The following is a 12,863-nucleotide window of genomic DNA, read 5'->3' as shown; positions in this document are numbered from 1 at the left end:
GCAAAGAACCTTGGTGTTTGGTTTGATAGTAATTTAAATTTCGAGCAGCACACCACAAAGCTTGTTCAATCATGTTTTTATCAACTTATAAATATAGCAAAAATTCGATCTATGTTAACTTTAAGGACACCGAGACCATTTTACACGCCTTCATCTCATCACGCCTGGATTATTGCAACAGCCTTTTCACCTGTTTAACCCAAAAATCTATTGATCGACTCCAGACTGTCCAGAACTCAGCTGCCAGGCTTTTAACCAGAACAAAGAAATATGACCACATTACTCCTATTTTAGCTTCATTACACTGGCTCCCAGTATGTTTTAGAATTGACTTTAAAATTCTATTGATCACTTTTAAAGCTCTTCATGGCCTCTCGCCTTGTTATATTTCTGACCTTTTAGTCCCATACGCACCAGCACGTACCTTGAGATCCTCGGGCAGAGGTCTGTTGTCTGTTCCAGAGTCTCGACTGAAAACTAATGGGGACAGAGCGTTTGCCGTCAGGGCCCCGAGGCTCTGGAACAGCCTGCCCGAGGAAATCAGGTCGGCTGAGTCAGTGAACTCTTTTAAGTCCCTTCTTAAAACATACTTTTAAAGGAGAGCCTTTCCCGATCTTATTTGACTTTATTTTATCCCTTTTATTTGATTGTATTTTACTAATTTTATATAAATTTTTCATGCTCTTATCTTGTTTTTTTGTATTATTCTTTACACTTGTTAAAGCACTTTGTAACTTGTTTTTGAAAAGTGCTCTACAAATAAGGATTATTATTATTATTATTATTATTATTTGGCACAGCGGTTCTTTCAGCTAAATGCTAACATCGGCATGCTAACAGGCTGCCAATGACTAAGCTACTTTAAAAGTTCAGTGTGTAAGTTTTAGTGGTATCTAGTGGTGAGATTTGTAAATTGCAACCAGCGGCTCATGGTGCATTTATGTGCTCCTCAGATGGTCCCATTTCCAGAGTTGTGAAGTCGTTCTTCTGACTTGAGTGTGTGATCATGTGCTCTGAAGTCGAAATGTGGAATCAACATGGACGCTACTACAAAGATGTGTTCGATTAGCATTATCAGAGCATATAAACAACACACATAGATCTAGTTCACTTTACATTATGTTACTTTATGTCCCATGTACACTTTATTTCTCTTTTTGCAATAAAGATTTAAGGGGGAAAAAAGATTCTAATTATTCCGACACCACATGAATACACCGCTCAACCCTTCCTTTTCCAAGTGCGCAGGAGAAGCTACTCTTGTTTTCTTACTTCTAATAAACAATTGCACTACTATTATTACTAACGTTACTTGTATCTTCGTAGTAGTAGTAGTAGTGTGAAACATGGTTTGTAGAGCCGTTTGTCCGTTTGGGCTGCTCTAGAAACATGGTGGCTTAACATGGCAACGTCCATGAAATAGGTATTTAGATAGAAATGTCTCATTCTAAGGTAATAAAAACATAACGGATCATTATGTAATGTCTTTATACACCACTTAAAACATAGTTATGTGTATTATATTGAATTTAAAGAAATGTAATTAAAAGCTCATATTATTTTTTATTTGTGAATATGCAGTTTTAATATGAATAAACAATATCTTCAGTTTATTTTTATTAGGAGTGGAATGGGACGGGAGTCATTCTTCCGGGATTAGCATAAGGCAGCAATTTAAAAAAAATCTTTCATGGGATTGGGAGTATTTTTGCAGGAGTGGGATAAATACACTTTTTAACCAAAGCAACTTATAATTGCCATATATGTCAGAGGTCACATGCCTCTGGAGCAACTAAGGGTTGCAGCAGGAACTGAACCTGGTTCTGCAACACCAGAGGCATCTGTCTTAGCCACTGCGCCATGAATTGAACAGGAGTGAGAATCCACTCTCATGTCACCCTCTACTGTGGACAACCCGTGAACATAACATGATATCCAAACTGATCATCACACTAAATGTGTACGTGTGCCTCCAGCATGTAAAAATCTGCCTTAACCTATGAAATGGGTTTACCCTGATCAGGCCATTTTGTGATGAGCCACCTGGTCTCAGTGTCACATCCATCAGGTGGAATAATTTTCCTGTTAACGAGCTCCAACAGGCCACCTGAACACTACCAGACACAAGATGGAACGTAGTAGTATTAGATGCTAGATTAGATTTAAATCTTGTTTGGAATAAAACCTAGCATTCTGTTGCCCAACACCAACAGTCACTGATTAACTGTTAGACATTTCATTTTCATCAAGCAGGACAGCATGCACTCAAATTCCAATTATTTCTGGAATTCAGCTGTCAGCGCAGATTTATTAGTTTTCTCCCTTTCTTGTTATCAAAAACTGCAAATAAGTCGATTGTGAACAGAAGCTGCAGTATTCACTGTGTGTCTAATATTCTCTTTTATTTTAAGGTAAACAGAAGTGAAAGAATTGAAAGATAATAAACTGAATGTGAGTTGGAGCTGTCAAGCTGTTTTCCAGAGCAGGGCTGACATAAGAAGTACTGTGTTTGTGTATATGAAACAGCGCTGCAAATGCGTTCTCCCAAAGTGAAAAATCTTTTGTTTAATCATGTTACTACTTCATCTGGTCTGGTGTTGGAGGCAGTGTTGCTCTTGTGAGAAACTACAGTGAGATCAGGTGAAAATTATGTTTCTAGCTCTGTGGGAGTTTATTTAACTAGTTTGTCCCCAATTAACAAAAAGATCAAATGAACCACTTAAGTCATTCTGGATGCTGCAGTGTGTATCTATTTTGTAACGTAATGTTCTGCAGAAGGCAGACAACTTCTGTCAGTGTGAAGTTGCTTAACATGCCCTTCATCAAATAACTTATAGAAGTTAAAGATACCTTGTATGTTTAATGCACTTACCAAAATGCATTGTGTTTGTCCTTGAGGCCTAAATATGTTGACTGAGACGATTCTTAGAAGAATCTGAGACCTACATTGTTTATACCCATGTTTGCTAGCTTGCAGTATTCCTTTCCAGCACATTGCTACATTTCTTATCCTTTCATATCACATCAGCCGCTTGTGTGATAGCACGAGATTTTAACAAAAAGAGGATTCACGCTTAAAAACATGACTTCAATAGGAAAATCCCAACCTCCTTCAAGAAATACAAAGTCGACATTGGCATGATTTTAAAATGTGCCCTCGCGGTAGTCTTGAAACTAGATTTTTCAGAGAATATTGAGGCATTTGACTGACAGGTGTGGCAGCCTGTCACAGTCCACTCTCATGGTTGCCACTTGTTTGCCTCACCTTAGGTCCATTTAGGCTCCAACCCTTATGCCCAAAGTTGGATCACATGACCAGATAAAACAAGCGTAGACTTAAACCCCCAGGCTTCAGATAGTCCCTTTAGAAATCTATTTGTGATGATGCAGACACTGTATCTGTTTCTCTACAGTCTGTGTGCTCATAACATCCCGATTGCATCATCTGTCTGATATGATACAGAATTATAGCATCCCGGTTAAGATCTCACCCATTTCTAAATGTCAAAGGCAGTTACAGCAAAACATCTCTCTCATATGCAAGCCTCTGCCAGATAAGCAAGAGTTGATCTCTTTGCATGAAGCCAAGCATTTTACTAATTTGAGTGGCTGCAGTGGAACAGAGTTTAAAGCGGAGTTGTGATTTGTGACTGCTTTCTCACAAGAGAGGAGGCCAGATCTGTTGGCAGTAACATGAGCCACTGATTGCATTACTTGTTCTGTTCTCCACAGGCCTCTCAGATGGAGATGGAGGGTATTACTGGACAACATCCCTCTGAAAGTACATGAAGATTACCGAGCTGAGCACATTAAGACAGACCACACAAACAGCATTACTCACCTCCCAGGTAGCAGGATGACAGCAAGTGGGAGAGAGGGAGACAGAAAGAGTAAACAGACTTCATTTGTTCTAGCCGTCTCCAGATCTAAATTGGTATTATAAATTGCAGTGTGTTTATACAGGGTTGCCAACTCATATGTTTGGCGTGAGACACTCGCTTTCAGGCTCTGTCTCACGCTCTCACGCTGCTCAAACAACTCCTCACTTGAGGAAGTCACAAAGCTGTGAAAAAATTAAGCTGTGTACACAAGACAAAGCTTGAACATCAGTCTTTTATTCACATTCCAGCAGCAATTTTGGTCCATAAACATTACAGAAAGCATTTTGTGTGGCTTTAGTTTAGATACACACACACACACACACACACACACACACACACACACACACACACACACACACACACACACACACACACACACACACACACACACACACACACACACACAAACCACAAAATGCCTTTCATTAATGTAAATTAATTTTGCCTCATACAATTTGCTCTACAATTTCACATCAATTACAAATTGAAATGTCCATAAAAAGACGACTTTTAAGTTGATTAAGGCTCACCAATAAACCCTTACAATAAATGGTAATGGACCAGCACTGTGCCATATTGACAATGGTTCTGGCTGTAGGACAAAAAGTGTACAATGGGACAGCCGTGGTACAGTTTTACATGGTGCAGTGATACATGGCACTTGGGTAGTGTATTGGTATTGTATAAAAAATGGATATGGATATCTGGCACCACATACAGCAACATTTATAAATATTTATAAAGTACTATACACTCTCAAATGAAATTATGAATTCTAGCTATATTGAATTAAGGGATGGTGACATTAATGTCATTTACAGGTGTTTTAATCATCAGAATCATTTTTAAGAAAAAATGTACTAGTGCTGAAACGTTAATAGGAGCTGAAGTTTTGTTTGTTGCTTACAGCTGTTTGTGGGATTCTTTCTTTTAAGTTTATCAAACACAATCATAACCAGCAGGCATCATAAAACAGCAGGAACAACTCCAAACTGAGAGAGATACTGTGTGGATTTACTCATGTGGCACAGCAGTGGTAAATATATTAATTATTCAAGACTGTTTATCATCCCTGACAAGGCGACAGTATCGGTCAGGGTCTAACAGATCCAATTGACCTCCTATGCTTTTCTACACCTCAGACAGGTAAGCTGTCACACACAGATTCCAAGTTTATTGGCTACAATCATTTGTAACATACAGTAGTCCTGAGCTTTATGTAAACTCTGGAAAGTCAAAAATATTTTTTCTGTCCTCTCAAGTTTATTTTTATGTGGAATTTTTGTTTTTGATGCTTAAATACAAAGTCTCACTGTATTTGCAGTTTTTCCATTATTTTGTACATGTATGCTTTCCCTTAAACAGGACATGGCATCTGTAATCATTTAAATAATTAACAAAATATGGCACTTATTCTGGTACCATAAATTACGGTAGTCTGATAAACCTACACATGGACAGGAATTTCAGTCTTTAGAAAATCATAAATTCAACTAACAAACTATTTTTATCAGCAGCACAGACAGTATATTTGGGGTATATTAATATTTGGGGAAGGATTGTGTTGTGATACTTAATAGCCTATTTCAAGGAGATTAACTTTTTCCCACTCAAATACACCTCAGACTCTCTTCTCCCAGACTTTTAAAGTGTCAGTTCACCAAGATTACTATTAAAATTACTATTTTCTCAATCGACTGTAGTGGCATCTGTCCATGCAGATAGCTTGGGGGCTTTTTTGTCCAGGTTTTGTGGGTGAATGGAATTTAATTTGTGGCGTTCACAGGATTTAAATAAAGCATTTAAAATTCCACATATCTTTCCAGAACCAGTGTTGAATACAATGAAAGTGATAATCCACAGAATTAACTGTCGACAATTTTCATGGGCATGTTTTCTACTGAAGAAATAGTCCACAGTGAGGTATGCAGAGACATGTATCTTGTCTGACATAGGCTTACCTCCACTAACATGTTACATCTTAAACCCACCCCCACCAAAGAACAAAACAAAAAGATATACACTCCAGCTGGATGTTGAAAGTTGGCAGCTCTGGGAACATGCTAGCTCTGTTCAGTCACAATAGATCCGTAAGCTTCTTTCTGTTTTGTTTATACTGTGACGTTTACTCCCCCCTGGCATTTTGTTCTCAAGACTGTACATCGTTTCATTCAATAAAGAGTTGTTGAGGAGGGAAGAGTCTTGCTAACTGACAACTAGCAAGCTTGTTAGCTCAGTTGCTAATGGGATAATAAGTTATTGCAGTTAATTCAGAAGACATATTTGTATCATCAACTCCCGTCTCATAACTGTCAAATAATTCCTCTTTTCTGGAACAGTAGCTGGATTGTGTAGCTAATAAACTACAATAGCCTCTTTTGGACTCTGCCCTATGTTCCCAAATGCAATGTCAAGACGACTTTCTTTTTCAACGGCACAAATGTGCATGTCAAAGTTCACCAAAGCAGATTTACTTCACCGCTGTGAGCAAATCCACACTGCGATTGCATGTGATCGGGCCTTACTAGAAGGCTGTTGTTGATGTGTGTTGATATGTACTTATTTGAATTGGCAGTATGGAGCCATATTGGGGAACCTTGTGTGTGGCCCTCAGAAGGCTTATCCCTAGCACAGCAAAAGCATCCAGTTAAAGCTCTGTAGATCAAAGCTTTGTGATTTCAGGAGTTACTCTAATTGACCACCTCTGACTGCCAAGCCAAAGCTTTTGGAGCTTGTTGGCATGAGCCCAAGTGAGCCTGCCTGCACATCTGAGTGTTTATGTAATGCAAATACGGTTGACCACTGATGATTTTTTGTCTTATTTTTTCCAGAATGCGGGAGAGGGACCTACAGAGCATGTGCAGAAGGGTGCTGCTGCTGACCGTCTGTATGGTGTCTCTCTGGGGACAACTGACCAGCGCATCGTCACACAGAAGCCACATAGGTACAACACTGCATGTGTCCCTCATTGTTATTTTTCTAGGGCATCTTGCCCAGAACAACAAAAGTCTGCTACTACTGGCTAGTCAACAGCTCCGCTGGAAAAGCTGAGGATTACAGAAAAGTACTGGTGTAATTTTATTCATCCGTATTTTCCCTATTACAGTCATTGCCCATGAAAAGTCTAAGTCTGATCGAGACAAACAGTTTTTAATGTATTTTGGAATATAATGGCAGCTTTTGATTTCCAGGAAGGAAAGAGAACAGACAGCAGCAGCGTCAGACTGTGGCAAAATACACCAGCAGGAAAGATATTTAATGGGCATTAATGGCACTCTGAAGAAAAACAAAGAAATACATGAATAATTACACATACAGTACACTGGAATTATTATCTAAGTGTCTTGTTGAATAGACTTAAATGGCTATTGTTGAGGGGAAGACGGAGCATTACTTTTTTAGTGTCCCAGGATACATACATTTAATTCATGACTTAAGTTTCCCAGGGACTTAAACCAACAAACCCTAAGTCATCAGCCATGTATGTGGAGTCATAAAACACTTTATGTTCCTGTTTACTGCTCTTAGAGAATGTTTTATTTAAACAAACAAATATATGGCATTTTAGGCTCTGAACGATAAATGATCACAATAAAAGACAGTAAGATGAATCATAACAAACATGATACAACTTGTAATGTATCAGTAAATTATAACACATTATGTGTGATTCGATTAGAGTGGAGTTCACTCACTGACTGCATTCTGAATAAATGGGAGCAGCAGTCACAGCAAATCACAACTAGTTCTTTACAGTCCAGGTCAGTTGCAAGTGCTGCCCACAGTTCATCATCATTTTTAAAAGAAACTGGTAATTAGTAGACCTTTCTTGGTTTCTCTGCTCACCAGCAAGGCAAAGATGTACTAAAATCCTGGGTTTTGTGCCCATGGGAATTCGGCAGTTTAGCAGTCAAACATGACATGGAAAAAGTAACACCAATGCAGTAAGTGTGTGCGTTTGTGTGTGTGCGGCAGGGGACAATACCTTTCAAAGAGATTTCCCTTAATGGAGAGATGGCCTGATCCCTGGGCGTATCTGTAGAAACTGTGACTACACATTGAAATAATGAGCCTTATTCCACTGTAGGACAAACAGCACACAAAGGCTGGAGGGAAACGGCTCCATGTTAGCTGGAAACAAAAACATGACCAGGAAAAGATTTTGATAGGGCATCAAAAATCCAGGGCCATGACAGGATGGACTAAACTAGGAGATGATTTACATTATATGAAACAAAATGGGTCATAAAGTGTGCCTTGATGAGGTTTTGTTTAAAATCAAGTTGAAGACGGAAGAAGAAAAGTCTATGTCAGCAGAATTAACTCTCTCTCAGCCAAGTTTTGACTTCACCAGCTGCTGAATAATTTTACCATTTAATAGCTTCATTTCAGATAAATCATTGGAGAGACTATGGGACATAGGAGGTGACTGAATGGTGTATGAGTTAGGGTATATTGTTCCATTTTTAAAAATTGATTGAACTGAGTAGGGAAACACCACTTTAAATTTTCTGCTGCTGTGTCCCATCCACACTATATGCAATTAGTATGCACTGTATATTTATTTTTTTATTTATGTATTGGATTATTTAACAGGGACAGCGCACATTGCTGTTAATGCACCGGAGTTGGCCAAAACGCAGTCCCTGGACAGATGTTACAAAGTCACCATAAAAACAGAATATAAGATTAAATTGACAAAGTAATAGAGAAGCATGCAGAACAATATTAAAAGAAAAGAGACCATTAATGTTAATAAAAACATAATCCAGGACACCATTATACTACATTGTCAGGTACTATTAAAAAAATGCAACACAGATACACATAATACAAAACTGTGTAGTGAAGGATGTTAATAGATATATGGACTAAATATGTCAACATTGTGCTGCATTGTTACACAGTAACTGAAACATGCAAAGCAGAAGCACGGACATACTAAACTTCACATGTTCACATACTCAAGAAATGACTTACTGTTACTAATACTTTACTGTTGTATTACCGACAAAGCTGCTGCTGATGTAAACTTTGGATGTTACTTTGGAAACTATGGATGTGGGATGCAATATGTATATTATGCTCAGCATCTTTATTGTCAGTTAAAATGATCTTCTCTGACTTTTGTCTTCATGAGTACAATCAAGAACAGTGACGTAAAATGTACCATAAAGTAAGCGGACACCCCTGTCCACGCTTTAGTTCACATTAAGAGCAATGCTATGGCAGACAGTGATATTTTGTTCTGTTTCAACATGACAACGCCCCCGTGCACAAAGTGATGTCTATAAAGAAATAGTTTTCTGAGTTTAGTGTGGAAGAACTTGACTGGCTTGCACAGATCCCTAACCTCAACCCCATCCAGCACCTTTGAGATGAACTGGAATGCCGACTGCGAGCTAGGCCTAACATCAGTGGCCAGCAATGCTGTTGTGGCTGAATGAGAGCAAATCCCTGCAGCCAGGCTCCAAAATCTTGTGGAAAGCCTTCTCAGAGGAGGCTGTTATAGCAGCATATGAATTGTTTTGGTTTGAGGTGTTCCAACAATCATACCATGTGGCCAGTGGCCATCTATTATATTATTTTTGGCCTCTGCAACTCCACAGCATTCATGGGGAATCACACGTTTACTTTCTAATCAATACATTCAATATTTTCTGAATATATCTGATGATTGTAGACTGACAGTAGAGTAGTAAATCCCCCTTGTTTGACTGGAAACATGTTGGATAAACCATTTAATCTTTGGGCTTACATAGATGTCTCTTTGGTTTTGCATTTGTCCCGCTCTTGTGGTTTGTGCGTTTATTCCTGTGATTTATTAGGAGAGAAAAAGGGGGCCAACACGAGTAGCTTGGTCCATTCTCCTCGGGCAGCACTGACACTTAGGTAATCACGCAGCCTGTCCCTGAGCTACGGAGGTCAAGTCAAGGTGGGGCCAATAAACAAACCTCTTTAGCCCTTCTTGGAGGGGGAGGGGGAGGGGTCTTTGCCAAAGCAATTGAACCTTTCACCACGGTCTGACTGGAATACGAGCCTGACTGAGCTTACAATGCACACACATAACCTCTGTAATAAGACCACTGCATCCCCCAGAGCACCATCTGCATTCATTAGCTAGTCATGAAAGAGTGGAGAAGAAGAGGGAGGGCGAGAGAGGAGAGTGGTCAGAAAGAGAGAGAGCGTGATAACAAGTACCTTTCAGCTATACAATTAGTGTTGGTCCTGCCAACAGGATTTAGACTGATGATGTGACCAGGTCAAATGGCGGCCTTATAACTCAGCTATTTAGATACTGGGATACTCTTTTTTTCCTAAACAGTAACTCACTTTGTCTCATTTAAAGCTGTAATCAAGCTCTCTGTGGTTTGCTGGTCAGTGTCTTCGAGGGCAAACACTGAAATGTGGTAGAGAGGAAAACAGGCGTGAAAAACACATTTCCCACTGAGGCTGTGTGATGCAACATGGCAGCAGCTCCTGCTTCCTCAGATAAAAACACTCTAAGCAGTGCCGTTTACAGGTCTTAAACTCTGTTACATTTTTAAATATAAGGCATTAAGCCACATGGCTCAGGGATAGCTCCACAAATTGGAATCAAAATGACTTTGGAGCTCAGGTTTATGCTGGGTTTAAATCAAGGTCCCGTTCTATATTCACACGCACACAAGGGGCCATGCTGCCTTATTAAGAAGATGAAACTGTGCACTGGCTCTAATTTGAATTCAGTGGAATATTTCCATATTTGCTTATGGTTGAGACTTTCTAAAAACTGTGTGACGCACTCTAATGGCTCATTCTCAAGCTGATTTTCATGCTTGAGGGGATTTTTTTGTGTGTATACTATGCAAATTGGCTTTAACTTTTTTCCCTCTTCATTTTTCATGTTTCATATTAGGAACAAACTGATTCTCCGGAGCCCAAATTAATGGGAAAACATATTCAACATATACTTTTAAAAATGCTTTGCCTGACATTAACTTTTTTTCCTCTCCCCACTGTCCAAGTCAGATACATTTTAGGAAAAGATATATTAAGATGTGCCACATGAATAAAAAATAGTATTATAAAATATGCTTACTAGATAAATTAGAATTGTTTTCCTGTGCCAGCCTGGAGGGAAAAGGCTGGGAAGAGAGCTTTTCATGCTTGATGGGTCTTGATGAAAACCAGGCAGCAGCAGAGTACTTTTTTGTGTGTTTAAAGGCTTAGATTATTTTAGAAGTTCAAAATAATATAATTTGTGACAGTCCAACTTCGAGTAGCTCTGGGGTAGATTTAGTCATTGTGCTTTGAACAATGCAAATCATTTTCTTGGTCCACAGTGTACTAGGAAAGAAATATTAATAGGTAAATTGCTAAATGCTTTAAACAGAAGTTTTTTTTTTATAATGCATGGTCTCTTCATTTTATAGTTTTATACATTTGTGTGTAAGCTGTGTGTAGTTTTGTACTGTGTCTTGTTTGTTTAGTATGTTTTAATTGTGATTGTAATTTCGTGTTAGCTTCCCTGGTAAAATGCTTTAACTACTGTTCCGAATGTTTATGTAGTTATACTTCAGCAGTATGCAGTGACATACAGTACATGGATGATTACCATTAAGTGGCTGGTGTGTTTTTTAAGAAAGATAGCTTCAGCTAGATGGCTAACTGAAAATGCTAGTACTCAGTGTGTTAAGCCACAGTGAAGACTCATTTGGTTAGTTACACTGCTAAATACAGTCCATTTTTCCATGACATGGGCTTTTTATTGCATAACAAGGTGATTATTCTAAATGACATTATCAAAACAATATACACTGCTCAAAAAAATAAAGGGAACACTTAAACAACACAATGTAACTCCAAGTCAATCACACTCCTGTGAAATCAAACTGTCCACTTAGGAAGCAACACTGATTGACAATCAATTTCACATGCTGTTGTGCAAATGGAATAGACAACAGGTGGAAATTAACAAGACACCCCCAATAAAGGAGTGATTCTGCAGGTGGTGACCACAGACCACTTCTCAGTTCCTATGCTTCCTGGCTGATGTTTTGGTCACTTTTGAATGCTGACGGTGCTTTCACTCTAGTGTTAGCATGAGACGGAGTCTACAACCCACACAAGTGGCTCAGGTAGTGCAGCTCATCCAGGATGGCACATCAATGTGAGCTGTGGCAAGAAGGTTTGCTGTGTCTGTCAGCGTAGTGTCCAGAGCACGGAGGCGCCACCAGGAGACAGGCCAGTACATCAGGAGACGTGGAGGAGGCCGTAGGAGGGCAACAATCCAACAGCAGGACCGCTACCTCCGCCTTTGTGCAAGGAGGAGCAGGAGGAGCACTGCCAGAGCCCTGCAAAATGACCTCCAGCAGGCCACAAATGTGCATGTGTCTGCTCAAACGGTCAGAAACAGACTCCATGAGGGTGGTATGAGGGCCCGATGTCCAAAGGTGGGGGTTGTACTTACAGCCCAACACCGTGCAAGACGTTTGGCATTTGCCAGAGAACACCAAGATTGGCAAATTCGCCACTGGCGCCCTGTGCTCTTCACAGATGAAAGCAGGTTCACACTGAACACATGTGACAGACGTGACAGAGTCTGGAGACGCTGTGGAGACGTTCTGCTGCCTGCAACATCCTTCAGCATGACCGGTTTGGCGGTGGGTCAGTAATGGTGTGGGGTGGCATTTCTTTGGGGGGCCGCACAGCCCTCCATGTGCTTGCCAGAGGTAGCCTGATTGCCATTAGGTACTGAGATGAGATCCTCAGACCCCTTGTGAGACCATATGCTGGTGCGGTTGGCCCTGGGTTCCTCCTAATGCAAGACAATGCTAGACCTCATGTGACTGGAGTGTGTCAGCAGTTCCTGCAAGAGGAAGGCATCGATGCTATGGACTGGCCCGCCGGTTCCCCAGACCTGAATCCAATTGAGCACATCTGGGACATCATGTCTCGCTCCATCCACCAACGCCACGTTGCACCACAGACTGTCCAGGA

The 12,863-nt window shown here is 40.0% G+C and overlaps 1 protein-coding gene across 3 annotated transcripts in view; it reads left to right on the top strand.

Annotated features, from left to right (window-relative positions):
- The window catches only part of tafa3a (TAFA chemokine like family member 3a), a 110,315-nt gene that overhangs the window by 41,291 nt on the left and 56,161 nt on the right, over positions 1-12,863 (top strand). Inside the window, exons 2-3 of one of the 3 annotated variants that reach the window (XM_046075954.1) lie at positions 3,733-3,848; positions 6,713-6,825. In XM_046075954.1, coding sequence (XP_045931910.1) covers positions 6,714-6,825 — 112 coding nt within the window. In that variant the 5' untranslated portion in view covers positions 3,733-3,848; position 6,713. Of the gene's footprint in view, positions 1-3,732; positions 3,891-6,712; positions 6,826-12,863 lie in introns of all 3 variants that reach the window. The other 2 variants (XM_046075955.1, XM_046075953.1) reach the window with 2 other exon arrangements.

This window comes from Micropterus dolomieu, linkage group LG18 (assembly GCF_021292245.1).
Source record: "Micropterus dolomieu isolate WLL.071019.BEF.003 ecotype Adirondacks linkage group LG18, ASM2129224v1, whole genome shotgun sequence".
Lineage (NCBI taxonomy): Eukaryota > Metazoa > Chordata > Actinopteri > Centrarchiformes > Centrarchidae > Micropterus > Micropterus dolomieu.
This window is presented reverse-complemented; position numbering and strand designations above follow the sequence as displayed.